Below are 20163 nucleotides of genomic sequence, written 5' to 3' on the forward strand. Positions count from 1 at the left end.
CAAACTTTAAAAATCAGTGGCCAGGCCATATGAGTCCCATTAGGAATAAGGGGAAGCTTCTGCTGCATGGACAGATAGCCTTGCTTTGTCCCAAGAAAGCTTTCAAGATGTCTTTAGGCTGCAGCCTGTCTACTGATGCACAAAAACCCGCACTTTCACCTGCTCACATGCTCCGGATGCCAGGCTCCACCTGCTTCAGGCTCCACCCTCTATCCACTCAGAAGGCAGGATAGTTATGAATCTCATTACTAGTCTTCCTCTCAGCTAAATAGGAATTGGACTTCCAAGAGTGGTGAACAGACAAGAGGCCTGGCCTCGTATGATACCTGGACCATTGGCAGAACAGGGCACTGTCGCACAGACGAATGTGTGCCAGTGATGGTGTGTGCACATGTGCCCTTCTGAGCGTGCCTTGTGTACCAGAGTGGATTTACCCAGGAGGGGGATCTTCACTGCTGTTCTGGGCTCTACCAGGAAGCCCAGAATTTTCTCATATTACTATATAAGTAAGTTTATGTCCACAAATGGCATCCCTCTGATGAGGTACCCTTGTGCAGTGCACAACCTGGGGACCTATACATAGTAGCACTTCTTGGATTAACTGGTTGGTCCTTCTTTTCCCTGGTCACTCCAAACAGGATAAAACCATCTTAAACTCAAAGATTCCTATTTCCTGAAAACAGATCTAGGATTCCTAAGACCACTGGGTCCATCTGGTCATCCCAGTTGAAGGTTCACTTCCTTCCAGTCATGAGGCTCTTCATTCTGCTCTCCTTGACTGTCTTTTCAGGTAAGAGATAGGGAAGGAACATCTCCAGCCCTCCAAGCTTCCCAGAGACTGTGCATTTTCTTTTCCTTTCCTACCTGGAGTTCTTGCTTATTAGCTCAAACCACCTAAGGAGTGGGATGGGAAAATAAAAGGAGGTGGAAATAAATCTTGTCTAAATTAATCCTTGTTCTTTGATCTGATGAAGGAGTTGTGGGGGAATTTGAAGCCCTCAGCTAAAATGAGGGGTCTGGATTCTCTCTCTCAGTTTAAGTTTCCCCTTCCTTTCCCCTTAAAAACATTTGTGCTAATATATGAGGACGGGACTTTCCACTTTCTGCCCATGCCTGACCCCAAAGATGAGACTCAGAGGACCGGGCTGGCCCCAGCTCTGCCACTGTCCAGCCTTGTGACCTTTGAAAGTCACTGCACCTCTCTGAGTCAGTGTTCAGGCCAGTAAACTGAGTATCACACAACCTTTCTTATGGGGTCCATCTGAGAACAAAATATCATACCATGTCAAATGATATCAAGGATGTGAGCCTGCTTTGTAGGCTGGTCACACCCACTGTGAGCTACACTTGAGGCAGCATTTGAGGAGGCCCCAGTGCACATCTGGAAGGCTGAGGGGTGGTCTCTGTTGCCCATCTCGTCTCCTTGGTCAGACACTTCCCCAGCCACTATCATGCTGGATGTGAAGTACACGACTTCCTTATTATGCAACATCCTGAGATGACAGATGTGCCCACACTGGTCTGGTATGGAGGAAACATGAAGTTCTTAGCCCCTGAGGACAGATAGAACCAGACATCTCTGTTTTCAGCCCTATACATCCATCAGAAACCTCTAAACCTCCTTACTTTCTTTTTCTATAATTATTTTCTTTTTTTGTGGTACGCGGGCCTCTCACTGTTGTGGCCTCTCCCGTTGCAGAGCACAGGCTCCGGACGCGCAGGCTCAGCGGCCATGGTTCAAGGGCCCAGCCGCTCCGCGGCATGTGGGATCTTCCCAGACCGGGGCACGAACCCGTGTCCCCTGCATCGGCAGGCGGACTCTCAACCACTGCGCCACCAGGGAAGCCCTATTTTCTATTTTTTAAAATTTTATTGAAGTATATTGATTTACAATGTTGTGTAGTTTCAGGTGTACAGCAAAGTGATTCAGTTATACATATATATATATTTTCAGATTTTTTTCCATTATAGATTATTACAAGATACTGAATATAGTTCCCTGTGCTATACAGTAGGTCTTTGTTGTTTAGCTATTTTACATATAGTAGTGTGTATCTGTTAACCCCAAACTCCTAATTTATTCCTCCCCCTGCCCTTTCCCCTTTGGTGACCACAAGTTTGCTTTCTATGTCTGTGAGTTTGTTTCTGTTTCAAACCTCCTTACTTTCTTCTCGAGGATACCAAGGTGGAGTGGGGGGCTAGGGTCAGAGGATATACTAACAGGAAGCCTCAGGCCCTTCTACCCTCCCCTGCAAGCAACATGAGAAGCCCCCTAAATTCTTGCAGAGGGGGAGATGTATTTTACCCGGTCTTAGGCCAGGGAAGAAGTCTTCTCCAGGGTTGCTGTATTAGTTTGCTAGGCCTCCTGTAACAACCACAGACTGTGTGGCTTATACAACAGAAATTTGTTTCCTTACAGCGATGGAGGCCAGAAGTCCAAGATCAAGGTGTTGGCAGGTTTGGTTTCTCCTGAGGTCTCTCTCCTTGGCTTGCAGAGGGCCGCCTTCTCACTGTGTCCTCACATGGTCATCACTCTGTTGTCTGTGTCCTAATCTTTTTCATTAGGGCACCGGTCAGATTGGATTAGGGCACATTCTAACGACCCCATTTTAACTTAATTACCTCTTTAAAGGTTCTAAATCCAAATGTAGTCACATTCTATAGTACTGGGTAGTTAACACTTCAACGTATAAATTTTAGGGGGACACTATTCAGCCCATAACAGTTGCCAACCCCAAAGCAGGCAAAAATCGGCCTCCAATGCTTTAATTAATTTTCCTCCAGGGTGCAGGAACTACAATGTGTTTAAAAGAACAATAGTGTTTGTCTATGTGTGTTTTCACAGATGCTATGGTCATGGACGAAAAGGTCAAGGAAAGTTTTGTGCTGGACACAGCTTCTGCCATCTGCAACTACGATGCCCACTAAAAGGACCACCCCAAATACTGGTGCTGAGGCTATTTCCGGGACTATTGCAACATCATCGCCTTCACCCCCAACAGCACTGACCGTGTGGCCCTGGGGGACACAGGAAACCAGCTTATTGTCACTGTGTCTTGCCTGACCAAGGAGGATACGGGCTGGTACTGGTGCAGCATCCAGTGGGACTTGGCCAGGGATGACATGGATTTTACAGAGCTGGTTGTCACTGACAACAGAAGAGCCCTCGCCAACAATTTTTGGTCTGGGAGAGGTAAGAGCCTGTTGGGGGTCCAGCTGCGGGTAACCCACAGCAGTGCATGTTAGCTGGTGTGGTAAATACTCAGAGAGCAACAACTCGGGCTCCCCCTAGGTTCTCTGGGGTAACCTGGCCTCTCCTTCCCTCCATAGTAGGATAGCTGCTGCTGCTGCTGACAACTGACTTGGAATTTGGGGAAGAGGAGGGTCCATTGCCCTGGGGTGCTCTTGGCACCTCTCTCCCCTCACAGCCATCTGGCAGATGGAACTTGGGAGGCTGACAGGTGAGAGAGCATTGCCTTGCAGGTCTAGAATCTTGAAGATTCACTTCTTGAGGCGTGACTGAGGCTGTAAAAAGTGGTCTAAGGGCTCCCCTGGTGGCGCAGTGGTTGAGAGTCCGCCTGCCGATGCAGGGGACACGGGTTTGTGCTCCAGTCCGGGAAGATCCCACATGCCGCGGAGCAGCTGGGCCCGTGAGCCATGGCCGCTGAGCCTGTGCGTCTGGAGCCTGTGCTCCGCAATGGGAGAGGCCACAGCAGGGAGAGGCCCGTGTACCGCAAAAAAAAAAAAAAAAGAAAAAAAGAAAAAAAAAAGTGGTCTAAGCACCCAGTCAAGCACCCTCAAAAACTGTCCACTTAAATAATTTCATAATTTACAGGGATACATATGGTCCAAGAGGTCAGTGCTTTCTTTTAAGGAGTACAGTTTGCACCAGGAGGCTGCCGGAAGGGTGTGGGTGGAGCAGCCTGGAGGGGTAAGTCTGTATAAGCCAGTGTGTTGCTCCTTTGGGCCCGGGCGAAGGCATAGGGTCTCCAGATGCTCCCCCAAATCCTTCTGTCCAATGCTGAAAACCTGTCTCAGGCACACTGCTTATGGAAAGTACTATCTTTCTTTTCTTCTTCTTTTCCTCCAGTGACTTCTCATTATTTCCATTTCTAGAAGGGATGTCTTTTTCTACTGCAATACAGAGCACAGTGTCAGTAGGAAAACAGAGGACTTAAGGGAAGCTCCGGGAAGCCTCCTCCTGGTGCTAGAGGGCCTTGCTCACACTTGACCAACTGGTTATTTGTTCAGCAAGCCTCTTGCTGAATGTGTGATACCCTTCACGCCTGCAGCGTTTCTACTTTGTGCGGTTCTGCTTTTACTTAACTGTGTAGTCTGTCCTGAGTTTTAGGCTCAGGATGAGAGAAGTCCCACCTAAGTGTGCTCCTTAGTTTAAATGAAACACAGACACACACCCCACACCCCAGTCTTATCACAGGTGGCAATGTGGGTGACCATAGTGGCCCTTCTCCCGTTGGGTTTTGGTGGCTGTCAGAAGCACGATGTGGCAATTATGTTACCTACTGATCAGTTCCTTAAGGATAGGACTGGCACTCAGCCTGGCGCTCTCTAACCACAGGCCATATCTAGTCAACACAGCGCCTTTGTGCAAATCCGGAAAAGATGCCCCTTCCTCCAGGTGCATGGAGCCCAGTGGCAAGGTGCATGGCTTGGCAAACGAGTATATGGGCTGGATTACAGCCCTGCTTGTTCCCTCCACCTCTGCCCTGTGCAGGGCACCCATAAACAGCTGGACTTGACCCAGCAGTCACCCAGGGCACTAATTCTCTGGAGACTGAGGGAATGACAGGCAGAGGTGCAGAGATGCAGAAGGCAAAGGAAGGGCCTGGGGATGGGCCTTATTTGACTCTCAACAAATCCTTTCTGACACAGACCTATCAGGCAACAAGAATAGAAGCTGCAGTTCTTCCAAAATTGTCCACAAGGCAGATCACTCCAGGTGAGTCATGACTTTAGGAGACAAGTGGACTTTGGGTGGGCAGTAACAACACAACATGACGGTGGGTTTGCACCTGCTCCTTTTCAGCAGTGTATTGTTTCTCTTCCTGAACTGTCTTCAGTGTGAATATTTGCTTCCTTTCAAAAGAATATAGTTTAGGACTCTTGATCACAAGCAGCAAGAATGCTCTCTGGCTATTTTAGCTAAAGGGGGAAATTCTTCATAAGGAGAGAGCAATGGCTGATGAAATGAGAGGGCAGGGATGTGATAGCCCTGAGAAAGAGTCTGAATGTCATCAGGATTTATCTCCATCTCTAATCTGCTCCGCTTATGTGTGTGTGCTTCCTCTCTCTCTCCCCACTACCCTTTTATATTTCGTTTTTGCCATAGGAGAAGATAATCCATTTCTAACTGCCGAGTTTATTTTTCCCCTGTTCAAGAGACTCGCCAGCCTGAGACTGCATCCTCCCACTTCCAGTCCCATGTTAGTTCCCGAGGAGGGGGCTGGACCCAGCTTGGTCAGACACCCACCCCAGGTCCAATCAAGTGTGGTCTGGAGGAGACGGGTGCTCTGAAGGAGCATTGCTGGAACTGGGCAAGAGCAGGGGCCGGGAGAGGGGACGGGTCCCAGTAAAGGGGATCCTGAGCAGAGAACCAAAAGATGGTGTCTTCCAAGGGACACGGATTCTGTCTGATTCCTTCCAGGATGACCATTCTCATCACCTGCATGCTGAGCATGGGCCTGGGGACCATCTCTATCATCAGTCATTTGTCCAGAAGAAGGAGAGGCCAAATGAGTAGAAGGGGTAGGTAGCAGTTGGGGTGGTGTGGGAATTGGGGAAAATGAAAGGGGTCAAGGAACAGCTTTCAAATGGGTGAATGTGACCCTCTTCTTTTTGCCTGGACCTCTGGAATCCCGTGCTGCCTGCCCATGGGCTAGGGGCAATTCTGTTTCACGGTGACAAAGGCTCTCTGAGAGGTGGCAGAGAGAGCACTGTAACCCTCATAAGTGGAGATGTGTGTAGACCAGCGGGGAGGGAGGCTGAGACGTCAGAGGGGCTTCTGGGGCCCCTGGGTAAGCAGGCATAGAAAGGTCTCCTTGAGAAGAAGGGTCAGGATCAGAAGAGGACAGGCCCAAGGGCCTCAGGCCCAGCCTTGAGCCGTGGGAGGAGAGGCCTTTCAGCTTTGTGCCTCCTTCTGCCCTTGGGCGATTGCAGGTAAAGGCCTAGCCAGAAGCCAGAAAAGCAGCCAAGCTTCCTCTGTGGTCCCCACACTTCCGGTAAGTTCCCTCCTTGACTCTTCTATCCTGGGCCCTGTGCCCACCACTCCCTGGTCTGTAGGGCGCCCTATTCCTAAATAGAAGAAGGCCACCATGTGGTGAATTGGCTAACCTCTCAAGTGGACACAGGGTAGAGAGAGCATCACAGACAAGTGCCACTGCTTGTCTAATAGGTTTTTTGTTGTTTTCTTTTTATGCTCAGAAGCCACAGAAATACCTTGGGCAATGGAGAGACTGTAGGCATAATTACAAAACAGACTCCAACCTCCTCTGGGTATGGAAATGTAGGAAACAACATTTTAGAGAATGAGAGGACACAAACCCGAAACACCTGTTAACGAAACACAGGGTCTACCGCCAGACAAACCTGAAATCCAAAGCTAAGGCTGTGAGGCCTCATTCTCTGTCTGTGATAATTTGGCCCCGGGGGCAGAGCAGGAGTCCTAAGAAATCAAAGCAGTGGCTCCCATGGCATTTCTGGCCGTTTGCCGTTTAAGAGCTGTGGGAACTGTGGAGGTGGGGGATGCAGACAAGGCAACATCTCGCTTGGTTTTACCCAAGACCTCTCCCTTTGGGACACAATTTGAGTCTAGGTTTTTGCAAAACCCATTGTCACTTCCTTAGGGCATGACCTTGGGAAACTTGTTACTTCTCTGGGCCTGTTTTCTTCTCTATCAATTGAGGACCCCATACTCCCCAGGATTTTTTACTAATTCACTCATTCATTCATTCATTCAATAAACAAGGACCACGCCAGATTCTGGGATACACAGCTGAGCCAAAGAAATAGCATCTGTCTTCATGGAGCATATAATGTAGAGTGGGAAGTAGGCAAGCCATCTCAAACACACACACACACACACACACACACACACACACACACACACACACGTGAGATCATCAACTAGAGTAAGTACTCTGAAGGAGAGACGCGTGGTGCTATGCAAGTTGAAGCAATGGCACCCAACCCTGTTCTTTTTTAGCAAGGAGTCGTACAACTTGGTTTAGCCACGGCCTGCTTCCTCACACTCAGGCCATGGGAACGTGACAGCCGCAATCAGGGGCCTTTATGGGCTCTGAAGGAGTCCAGCTGCATTCACGTCACCAGAGCTTGGTGAGAGGTGAACACAGGCCCCACGCACCAAGCTTTCCTGCTGACTGACGGATGACCTTTAAAGTCATGACGTCTGATTTCCACCCTGAAAACAAACTTTGGTGTTTGGTCTCCATGGAGCACCCATGACAGAGTTTGCCACTTTTGCTGCAGAAACACCCAACAAGCAACAAATCTCAACTCAATTTTCCTTTTCTGTTTCCAACAAAGTAGATGACTCTTTGAAGCCCCTCTCTCATGTCCTGACTCCAAAGGCAATGGTGCATACTGAACAGATGGATCTGAAGATTTCTTTTATTTAGTTGACAAATAAAATGATTCTACAATAGAGTCACCATGACAACCGGCCCACATCTTGGGGACTGATTCTGATCTCAGGCATTCTGAAGGCCCCTCTAACCTTGCCAGCGATCATTTGCAGTTACGTAAGAATGGTGGCAGCCAGAGGGGCTGTGCTAGGCCACGCCTAAGCAAGGCCACGGTCGGATAACATCTCAAGATCTTAGTTCTCACGCACTCGGCTTGTCAGAGGTGAAGAAAAGGGCCAGATCTTGGTCAGAGGGCCAGGAGATCACTTGTGTTGTATTCCTTAGCCAATAAATTTCTGACCCAGTGTTGAATGAACTCCAAGGTATGACTAACTTCTCTCAGGATATCACTGGGAGAGTATTTCTGGAAAAGTTTCTTTTAAAGTATAGTATTCCATGCTCAACATCATTAATCATTAGAGAAATGCAAATCAAAACTACAATGAGATATCATCTCACACCAGTCAGAATGGCCATCATCAAAAAATCTACAAACAATAAATGCTGGAGAAGGTGTGGAGAAAAGGGAACCCTCTTGCATTGTTGGTGGGAATGTAAATTGATACAGCCACTATGGAGAACAGTATGGAGGTTCCTTAACAAACTACAAATAGAACTACCATACAACCCAGCAATCCCACTACTGGCCATATACCCTGAGAAAACCATCATTCAAAAAGAGTCATGTAAAACAATGTTCATTGCAGCTCTATTTACAATAGTCAGGACATGGAAGCAACCTAAGTGTCCATAGACAGATGAATGAATAAAGAAGATGTGGCACATATATACAATGGAATATTACTCAGCCATAAGAAGAAACGAAATTGAGTTATTTGTAGTGAGGTGGACGGACCCAGAGTCTGTCCTACAGAGTGAAGCAACTCAGAAAGAGAAAAACAAATACCGTATGCTAACACATATATATGGAATCTAAAAAAAATTTAAAAAAATTGGTTCTGAAGAACCTAGGGGCAGGACAGGAATAAAGACACAGATGTAGAGCATGGACTTGAGGACACGGGGAGGGAGAAGGGTAAGCTGGGACGAAGTGAGAGAGTGGCATGGACTTATATACACTACCAAATGTAAAATAGATAGCTAGTGGGAAGCAGCCTCATTGCACAGGGAGATCAGCTCGGTGCTTTGTGTCCACCTAGAGGGGTGGGATAGGGAGGGAGGGAGGGAGACGCAAGAGGGAGGGGATATGGGGATATATGTATATGTATAGCTGATTCACTTTGTTATACAGCAGAAACTAACACACCATTGTAAAGCAATTACACTCCAATAAAGATGTTTTAAAAAAAAAAAAGTGCTATCTCTCGCCTCAGCCACAAAACAACCCCAATCCTTCCCCTGTGGCCATGTATTGAATTTGCATAAAGAAGCCACTAGCCCACCAGTTCTGCAAATAGCAATCCAGTCTGGGCTGGCCTTGTACACTGGATGTAAAAGTTGGCTTGTACATCCCACTACACAAGGCAAGATAGTAGACAGCAATATTCCACAACAGATGAAGACATCCATAGACGTCTTGGAAGATTTACACTTACTTATCTGGAAAACTATTTCCCCTGAGAATCCTACAGGCTTGCTCTGGTTCCATGATCCAGCATCCACAACCATGTTTCTTCCCACACCAAGCAAAGACTTGTTGAATCTGTGGTCAATTATTTAATTACTCATTTCATCTTCCAGCAAGGCTAGTCACACACCAGTTTTCATGATAAAGAGACAAAAAAACAAGACTTTGTAAATACAAACCTGTGCTATTAAAACTGGGAAGCTTCAAAAAAACAGAGGGAAGAGCAATTAATCTGATATTTCACGTATTGTGTGGCCATAGGACGATGTTTACATCTCCTCTTGCAGCTGTTCATAAGGTACTGGCCCTGAACTGGAAAGCTGATGTGGCTTCTAGCTTCAATGTTGGTAGAATTGTTTTGATGTCGGCTCAGAGTTTCAGCTGAAACTGAGAGAGTCCTACCCAAGGATGCACACCACAGCCAGCCGGGGGAGAAGGGCATTCCTGGCAATCTGCTGACCTTGTGTGGCTGGCTGCACTGCGGGTGGTGATGGGGGCTCATTTATCAACTCTCTCTTCCTCTGTCTTCCCCTCCATATCCAGCTGTCAGGAGTAGCTCCATCTCAGAGTGAACATGCTCTCTCGAACACATCCCCTGGCTTTACCTCTCTAGTTTCTCTGCCACTATACGTACTCTGGGACAGCTTGGGGTGGAGGCAAGATGCAAGGAATTTGAAGTGAGAGGACTCGATTTAAATTTTGTTCTGCCACTTACTAGCTGGGAGACATTGGGTAAATTATGTCATCTCTCTTTGCACTTTAATTTCCTTACCTTGGTATTCAAAAATATTACTTATGTTTTTTAATAGAGATTCGTGGAGGGAGCTTCCTTCCCTGTGGACTGAGCTCCACTGTGGGGACACTCCTCAGTGACACCCCAGCGGAGGTGGAGTGGTCTGATGAGTGAGTCTGGAGGTAGGAACCAGGTGTGCCTACTCTGCCCTTCCTCTTCATTTTTTTTTTTGAATTTTATTTCATTTTTTTATACATCAGGCTCTAACTAGTTATCTATTTTATACATATTAGTGTATATACGTCAATCCCAATCTCCCAGTTCATCCCCCCCCCGCCCCCGCGCTTTTCCCCCTTGGTGTCCGTACATTTGTTCTCTATATCTGGGTCTCTACTTCTGCCTTGCAAACCGCTTCCTCTGTACCATTTTTCTAGATTCCACATATATGCGTTAATGTACCATATTTGTTCTTCTCTGACTTACTTCACTCTGTATGACAGTCTCTAGGTCCATCCATGTCTCTGCAAATGACCCAATTTCACTCCTTTTTATGGCTGAGTAATATTGCATTGGGTATACATGTACCACATCTTCTTTAATCCATTCGTTTGTTGACAGGCATTTAGGTTGCTCCCATGACCTGGCTATTGTAAATAGTGCTGCAATGAACATTGGTGTGCATGTGGCTTTTTGAATTATGCTTTTCTCTGGATATATGCCCTGTTGTGGGATTGCTGGGTCATATGGTAGTTCTATTTTTAGTTTTTTAAGGAACCTCCATACGGTTCTCCATAGTGGCTGTATCAATTCACATTCCCACCAGCAGTGCAAGAGTGTTCCCTTTTCTCCTCACCCTCTCCAGCATTTACTGTTTCTAGATTTTTTGATGATGGCCATTCTGACTGGTGTGAGATGATATCTCATTGTAGTTTTGATTTGCATTTCTCTAATGATTAATGATGTTGAGCATTCTTTCGTGTGTTTGTGGGCAATCTGTATGTCTCCTTTGGAGAAATGTCTATTTAGGTCTTCTGCCCATTTTTGGATTGGATTCCTTGTTTTTTTGTTATTGAGCTGCATGAGCTCCTTGTAAATTTTGGAGATTAGTCCTTTGTCTGTTGCTTCATTTGCAAATATTTTCTCCCATTCTGAGGGTTGTCTTTTGGTCTTGTTTATGGTTTCCTTTGCTGTGCAAAAGCTTTTAAGTTTCACTAGGTCCCATTTGTTTATTTTTGTTTTTATTTCCATTTCTCTAGGAGGTGGGTCAAAAAGGATCTTGCTGTGATTTATGTCATAGAGTGTTCTGCCCATGTTTTCCTCTAAGAGTTTGATAGTGTCTGGCCTTACATTTAGGTCTTTAGTCCATTTTGAGTTTATTTTTGTGTATGGTGTTAGGGGTGTTCTAATTTCATACTTTTACATGTAGTGTCCAGTTTTCCTTGCACCACTTATTGAAGAGGCTGTCTTTTCTCCATTGTATTGCTTTTGCTGTCTGCCCTCTGGTGGATGAGGCTATCTAAGAGGCTTGTGCAGGCTTCCTGACGGGAGGGACTGTTGGTGGGTAGAGCTGGGTGTTGCTCTGGTGGGCAGAGCTCAGTAAAACTTTAGTCTGCTGATGGGTCGGTCTGAGTTCTCTCCCTGTTGGTTGTTTGGCCTGAGGCGACCCGGCACTGGAGGCCACAGGCTCTTTGGTGGCGATAATGACGGACTCTGGGAGGGCTCACACCTAGGAGCACTCCCCAGAACATTTGCTGCCAGTGTCCTTGTCCCCACCCTGAGCCACAGCCACCCCTTGCCTCTGCAGGAGACCCTCCAACACCAGCAAGTCTCCTATGGAGTCACTCCTATGGAGTCACTGCTCCTTCCCCCTGGGTCCCGATGTGCACACTACTTTGTGTGTGCCCTCCAAGAGTGGAGTCTCTGTTTCCCCCAGTCCTGTCAAAGTCCTGCAATCAAATCCTGCCAGCCTTCAAAGCCCGATTCTCTGGGAATTCCTCCTCCCATTGCTGGACCCCCAGGTTGGGAAGCCTGACGTGGGGCTCAGAACCCTCAGTCCAGTGGGTGGACTTCTGTGTCATAAGTGTTCTCCAGTTTGTGAGTCACCCACTGAGCGGTTATGGGATTTGATTTTATTGTGATTGCGCCCCTCCCACCATCTCACTGTGGCTTCTCCTTTGTCTTTGGATGTGGGGTATCTTTTCCGGTGAGTTCCAGTGTCTTCCTGCCTATGATTGTCCAGCAGTTAGTTGTGATTCAGGTGCTCTTGCAAGAGGGAGTGAGCGCACGTCCTTCTACTCTGCCATCTTGAACCCATCTCCTTCCTCTTCATTTTTAAATCTCTTGTGTGCAGTTTTCAAAGAGCACGTGGTCTCTTCTTCAACTTCTGTGGGCAGGTGAGCCTCTGGGTTGCCTGGAGGGGCGGGGGCTCGCCATGGTGCATGGAGTTCAGGGTTCTGAAGCCCACTTCTCGGCAGCCATGGTTTATGCTTATATTTTCCTATGTTTGTAATAAAGATACTACTTTGTTCTCCATCTCCTGAGTCCTCTTATTTCTCAGTTGGTCTAGAATTCAGGTGGGAAATGTGAACACTAGGTATCAGGCTCCCTGAAAATCCTCAACAAGGTCAATGAAGAACTTCAAAAGTTACAAAAATGTTTTTAAGGGAAAGCATACCTCCTCCCATCCCTGCCCCTCAGTCCCTCAGTTATCACGTCCCTCTCCCCTGGGGCAATTACTAAGATCAGTTAGTGGTGTTTTCTTTCAGAGACAGACTAAATAAATACAAATACAGGTGCAAACTCAGTAATAGTGTGTAACAGTGTGAACTCAGGCGAGTTGTTTGACCTCTCTGTGCCTCCATTTTTGTATCTAAAATGAGAATAATAATAACTGTAACCTCCTAGTGTTTTGTGGGGATTCCATGACCATACGCCAAGCGCTCAGAATAGTGATTGGAGTATAACAAGACTCACTAAGTTTTAGTCAGTTTGATGAATGCTGCAATTCAAATTACATAGGTGACTCCCCACATGTTTAAGTAGGATACATTCTTAGAAATAGAATTGGAAATGTTGTTAGCTGTTGCCAAAATGCCTTTCACAGTAGTTGTGTCAACTCAGTCTCCCACCAGTAGTATATGTGTGTCTTAGTTCCCCACAATCTTGCCCAAATGTTTTGTTAGCAAACTTTTTGAATTTTGCTAATCTTATTGATGAAAAATATCATCTAATTGTAGTTCTAATTATGATTTCTCTTAATATGAGTAAAGTTGAGTTTCTCTTCATATGTTTAATGGCATTTATATTTCCTTTTCTGTGACTAGCCCAACATTATCCATTGTCCTTTTTCTTTTCTATTGAGTTGTTGATTTTTTTCCCTGTTGATTTATAGGAACTCTTAATAGATTAAGAAGATCAGCCCTTTGTCTACAAGATGCTCTGCAAGTATTTTCCCAACATGTCATTTGTCTTTTGAATGTTACTTTGTAAGTAAAGCTAATTAGTCTTTTCTGGTTTATTGAACAGGTGTCCTGCATTCAAAGTCATGCTCCACTCTGTTGTTTTAAAAGTCCTCCCATATTTTCTTCCAGTACTTTTACGATTTTTAAAAAAAATTTTTGACACATCTGGAATTTTGATACAAGGAGTCAGATATAGATCTGATCTTATTCTCATCTACATGGTTACTTAATTGTCTCAACACCATTTATGAATAAACTAATTTCCCCCAAATGATTTTATATGCCATCTTCATCATACTCTAAACTTCCTCATGTGTTTTTGGTCTATTTCTGGTCTTGCTATTTTATCCTTTTATTTATTTATTCATGAACCATTAACATGCTTTAATTAGACATTCTTAAGAAAACAGTACTTTTAGTCAGCTGTTAAGGCCAGCCTTCCCATATTTTATTTGCTTATTTTTATGAATTTTCCTGGATTTGCTTTCTTTTTTATTGTTCACATAGGAGAGTTAGAATAATCTTACCTAGCAAAAAATAATCTTATTCATATTTTTACTAGGATCTTCTATGGGGTTATTCATTGGGATTTGGCAGAGGTGGTTAACATTTAGATTAATCTTTAGTTCCCGTAGAGTGTTAGACATATATCATATGCTATAGAAAGGAGATGGATATCCACATTTGAATAGTGCTTTAGCCAATAGGGACCTTGTATTTGCGTAGAGCTCTGGGATGTACAGAGTACTTACATATATGATATCTCATTTATTCTTACATTAAGAGGTAAGTGTTATTAGTTCTGTTTTCAAGATGAGGAAATAGAAGCTTCAAAAGTTTAACATACTTGCCGCAATGAATGAAGGCAGCTAGTTAGTGATAGAGTTTGAGACCTGTGTCCCAGTTGATCCTGAATTAGTTCCAGAGTACCATCACCTCCTTAGGCTTTTCTGGCTGTGGATGAGCTCTGCACCTCTGGAGGTGATGGGGAAAGACACACCAATGATAGAGAAGGAGCCAGCATTGCAGAGAGTTTGCTTTTATTTGTAATCCTCTCTAGATTGTTCATTTGGTTGACTTGTCCCAAGTTGATCAGTGACGCTGAGGGAATACTCTTTGTGCCCTGAGCTCTGTACCACACACTTGGAAGGGGACAAGGAAGGCCGTCTCAGCCCTCAAGGGGCTAACTCGCTGTCAATCCAAGTGGGAGGGACAGCAATCTTTTCTCAGGCCAGGAAAAAGACTGACCCTTGGTTTCCAAAACCGTTGGCCAGCATTGCCTAATCACACCCAGACAACTCCGACTGTGGTTTCACCCAGGTCGTAGTCCAAAATTTGTTAAAAGGGAAAGTGATGTATGAAGACAATGGAGCTGAGATGAGAGGAATGGGACTCACGCCTCACTGGAAAGGCAAGGTGAGTTTGTCACTTTAATTTGAGCGTAGACAACGAGTCCGAGTCTGCAGAATGGTTCACGGTCAGGTGATTGTTCTTTTCTTTCGAGATTTTGAAAGTCATGTTGGCATAGGTAAGTGCTTCCTCTGGGGGTGAAAACTACACAGGAAGAAGGAGGAGTTCAATTTGGAGAAAGGTGTCTCTTAGAAGCAAGTGACATTTAGAAACAACTTAAAGAGATCAGAAGAGCCTTTCAAAGAATCACTTGCCCAGTGTCCAGAGAAATAACACTACTCTAGTCGATAGAAGGAAATTCCCCTGGCAGCAGGCCTCCATATCCAGGAAACAGCGTGGTCGTCTTACCTCGGCTGGAGGAACTGAGAGGGGATCCAGGTCCCCGGGACTGGAGTGACCTGCCACAAGTGCCAGGAAGAAGAGGGACAAGTCTCACCAATGGGGTCTGGAGGAATTGGAAGCTGCTTTCTTCAATCTTGGGTGAAGGGATGGGGTTGCGGGGAGGTGTTGGAGGTGGGCGGGGTGGAGGGTTGGAGTGGCCAGGAGAGAAGTAAAGGGATTTGAGTCCTCGGTCTGTAGAGAGGGTGGGCTATGCAAATTTTACTCCCCCTTAAAGCTAACTCTATTCTTGGAGACAGAAAAAGAAGGGCTGTCACAGCTCTTGGAGACTTACATTTTCTGTAGCTCTTTATGATGAGGAAGACAAGGGCCATCAGCAGCAGTGTCAGTAGAACCCCGCCAAGAAAGGTTAAGACCAAATATTCTTTGCTGTTGTGGCAAAGAAAATGAGCAGATGACCCGCTGGGCTTTTTGAAGTCCTTTCCTAAAGACCAGAGGGTAACCTTTCCCACCTATGGGTAAATCCCTGAAATAGCTTTCACAGTGGTTAATTAACTTTCAATCTCACCCCCGGGTTTTCAACTTTTGGCTTTGGGGTTCCAGATCCATTTGAGGGCTCAATAAAAGCTGTGGCTCTCTTCCCCCTTAAAAATGTTCACAGGACTGCACATAGCGAATTTTATCTATAAGCTTAGGGAATTCATGAGTCTCTCGAGGCTTGGGGGACCCCAGGTTAAGAAACACACTCTGAAGGTAAAAAAACTAATTTAGTTCCTCCTCTGTTTCTGGTCCCTTCTCCTCAGACCTCCCTCCCCAAGTCCATAAGGCAAAGCATTCAACGCAAAGTCAAATATCATGCGGTATGAGAGGAAACGGGTGGGAGGATGCTTGCTTACTCGGGGTGGCCAGAGAAGCAGGGTGCAGAGGTCACTGCCGGGGCTGCTGTGGAGTGGGTGCTTTGTCTGTCTTTGAGAGAACACAAAAGGCATTAGTGCATCTGCCACGTCTCTCTCCAGCTTAAGGGCACCCACATATCCCACCTTATCCAAGCAACCAGTGGAGACTAACGACAGGGCTACAGCTCCTCAAAAGGAGAGAACATTGTGTACTTTAACGTGAAAACTAGATCAGGAACTTAAACAACAATCAGCTACACAAATGAAAGAAGAGCCTAGTATTTCTGCAGCCCCATATGTCCCTTTGAAAAAAACATTGCAGGGTGCTCCCTTAAAGATTTTAATAAGACCCTAGGGACAAATGCTTCCTGGGACTTAAGCAGAGAATTTCAAGGCCAGGGGGTAAAGAACCAAAAGTGAAACCCAGAACTAGCATTTGCCAAAGTCCTGGGGAATCTGACCTTGGGAATAGCTGCCTTTTTTTGTTCATTTGTTTTTCAGGGAAGCTATTAACAGTGGCTAGCCAAAGGCAGCCTTAGTGAGCTTTTCTAATACTTATGCCACAAATAGAATAGCAGTTAAGGAAGGGAGCCAGAGTCTCGTAAACTACCCAGATGGTCTAATATTGAGCACAGAGATACCCTTTCCTCAAATTTGGAGGATCAGATAATTCTTCCTTGCTGCCCTTTTCACTCTTCTTGGCATTAGACCCTGCATCATGGTAAAATCTGATTTTTCCAACTTCGGAAATGTCTCATTACAGCCCTTCAGCAGTTTCTAGTGATTCCTGTCCCTTTTAACTCAGCAGTGAGGCAGGTAACGGGTTCTGTCCTGGACTTACTATTGTTTGGTTCAAGTTTGGAAATATTACTTCCCATGTTGCTTTCTCCTGAGAATTAAAAAAGGTACCTCTTAGAAAGCTTGGAAAGGAGACGCAGCAGAGTGGCCAATTCTGAGACTGTGATCTTAAAATTAGAGCCGTAATGTGGGAGAGAGGCAAGTGGTGGGTGGGTGTTCTAGTGAGATCAGTGGTCACATACTTTACAGTGTGAGTAATGTAGCTCAGCAGGCAGTCCTCAGCTTTGCAGGTTCATAAATTTGATCATATCAGGGCACCAAGAATTGACTGATTGCTCCAGAACTGACTCACACCAACCAACTCACAGGAGACTGATGTATGAACTAGAATAACATAAGAAACAAGTTGGTATAACCAGTGCATTCTATCAAAATGTATGAGAAAGCCAATTAAAACCATAATTTTGCTTGATGAACATCGAACTGAAGTATGATAGAAGCAGAATGGCTGATTTTAACACTGAGTGCCATCTAGGTCTGATGCATTTGCTTCACTCTTCCCTGGCAGCGCTGGATAAACCGACTAACTTGTGCTTGAAGGTCCTTCCTCTAGGCTGCATCAGACACTTCTATTTTGTTCACACATTATATTTTCCAGTGTGAAAATGCCCTTATCTAAGCTATAGTTCTATTATGTTAAGCTTTCTGTATTTCCCTCATTTATTTATACTAAAAAGTATTAAGTACCTAAAAGCAGAAAAGTAAAATCACTCAAACTTCCACTACCTATCATTAATATTTTAGTGTATTTCCTTTGTGTTGTACTTCATGCATTTTTAAAAAGCTAGTTGAGATACTTTTTCATACCTCCTTGTTTTGTTTTTTTACTATGATTTTTACCATAAACATTTTCCTATCTTACTGAAAATTTCTTTAAGCCTTTTAGTGGTGATAGGTCTTTCTGTTATAGCTATGTACTATAGCTTGCGTTTCCAGTTTCGTTTGTTGATAAAGATTATTCCCACATTTATTTAAACAAAATCAAATAACAAAAAATTTTAGGAGCCCACAATTTTACTTTATACTTAGGCAAACCCATGATAAGAATTTTTGGCTCTGCTATATCTACCGTATCTTAAGGTAATTTAGTTAGACAATAAATGCCATTGATCATTTGTGTTTAATTGCTCAGCTCTCCAAAGTGAATCAGTTTCCAAGTCCTTGGACATAGAGAGGATTGGGAGGAGGACACCTCATTGCCATGTACCAGTTAGAACAGCAACAGCAACATTATCAAGTGCCTTACAATCAAACAAACTTTTTAAGAGCATGTAATCTAAGATAACAAGAAAGGTGCCAACAGGGAAATTTGATGAGAATTCTGAGCCATGAGAATAGAAAGTCCGTCATCCATGGCAGAATCAACAGTGGCGACAATTTTTCTAGCACTTTTTGCTCCTTTTCTAATATAAAAGTCAACGGTGTTCTTTGTAGAGCACTGTAAAACATTTATATAGTATTTTTAAAATATTGAAATACATGTTTACACTAAACATAGTATAAACATATCCTATGAACTTTTACTGGACCATATCACTGGGGAGGTGGAAGAGGGGAAGATCATAGGTTTCCATAAAATCTTAACCTTCCCATGAGTGGCTCTGAATTTACAACCATCCCAAAGAAATGTTAGCACAGCCATCTGAAACAAAAGCTCGGTCCCCCACCCTGAAAGACAAAACCATCACGTGATGTCACAGGGAAATAGTTACTTACAGATCGAGGCCAAAAAAAGCAGGAAACACATTCCTTTTGAAAACGACACTCCAAACATTTGATAGAAGTATAAATTAAAATAGAAACAGTGCTATATATGTATACTTTTTCATATTTTGTCCAGCATTGGTGAACCTTACTGACTGTCATAAAATCTACCAACTAAATTCAGCCATTCAAATGCAACCCTTCCCCCATCAAATAAAGTTAAAAAGAAAAAAGTTACAGAAACCACTATAAATTAGGTAGCATTTTCTTTTGGTGATTATTTCGTCTAGATTAAAAGCATGGAGTAAACACGTTTACCTTTTAAGAAAAAGTCTGGTCCTAAGATGTCATTGTTTAAGACTGAACTTTTCACCTGCTGCTTCTGTTACCACCCCTATTTTTCAGAATGATGAAATAGTGATTACTGCCACTGCCACTCACTGGCACTGCTACGTCAAGCTGTGTGTCGCAAAGATCTTGTCTAAACTCCAGGGCAGACATCCTCTTTGTGGCCAACACTGTATTTTTTTAATTCCATAAGCAGAGAGCTGCTTTTATATCTTTTGACACATGAATGCCAGAACACAGGGAGATAAGTTTATTTCTAATTAAGTATTTATTGAATATGTGACCACCATGCCAGCTATAGTAGGGGTCACAGTGGTGTGACATTATCATTGTCATCAAGCATGTCATAGTCCCATTTATTCTAGCCAGGGAAATGCTCTTGATACAGAAAAACAAAGAGCAAACGGTGTTAAGAGTTTAGTGAGGGCTGGACAGACTTTTAAGTGTTTTAAGATCATGGAGATCTCTTCAAAGGGAAGGCGAATCATTTACCTTGTAAACATTTATCGATAAAGTAATATTAATAAATATGCTTATTAAATAAACACAGTGGGCCATGCAGTGGGCTAAGTGCTGTGGGTATTTCAGAGCGAAGGCAGAAAATCTCCTCATGGGGCCTACCGTTTAATTGAGAAGAGCAACGACAAACAAGAAAACAACAGATTAATCACGGATGTGTTACGGGCCATGAAGGAAAGAAGCAAAGGGCCATGCCGGAGAGTAAATGATGGGAGAACATCTTTAGATAAAATGGATGACCAGGGAAGGCCTGTCCAAGGAGTGATATTTACCCTGAGAACCAGAGGATGAGAACGAGCTGGCCGGGCAAAGAACCTCCTGGGGAAGACAGCTTCAGGCCGAGGGCAGAGCAACTCGCAGGCCTGGAAGAAGGGAAGGGCTGGCAGAGCTGGCAGAATCAGGCAGGACTGTGTGCAGGGAGACCTGGAGGGTGGATGGGGGAGAAGAAAGGGACTGTGTGAGGAAATGCCCAAGCCCAGGATTGGTTGCTGGGCGTTGAGTGATGGATTTCTGGGATATCAGCATGGTTCAAGAGTGGGGCCTTGGTAAAGGGTGAGACATAGAAAATAGTTGCATAGATAGATTTGAGACATATTGTGGAGGTCTTTGAATCCAAGCAAAAAATATATTTTAAGTATTAATGACA

The 20163-nt window shown here is 44.6% G+C and overlaps 1 protein-coding gene across 1 annotated transcript; it reads left to right on the plus strand.

Moving 5' to 3' along the window:
- Nucleotides 1-678: 678 nt before the first annotated feature.
- On the plus strand, nt 679-7655 carry TMIGD3 (transmembrane and immunoglobulin domain containing 3). The gene is given in 5 exon segments (XM_060141892.1): nt 679-790; nt 2846-3193; nt 4894-4960; nt 5666-5766; nt 7564-7655. Coding segments are annotated over 5 exon segments (648 nt in total). The 5' UTR covers nt 679-750.
- The last annotated feature ends 12508 nt before the right edge of the window (nt 7656-20163 follow it).

Source organism: Lagenorhynchus albirostris, chromosome 2 (assembly GCF_949774975.1).
Source record: "Lagenorhynchus albirostris chromosome 2, mLagAlb1.1, whole genome shotgun sequence".
NCBI lineage: Eukaryota > Metazoa > Chordata > Mammalia > Artiodactyla > Delphinidae > Lagenorhynchus > Lagenorhynchus albirostris.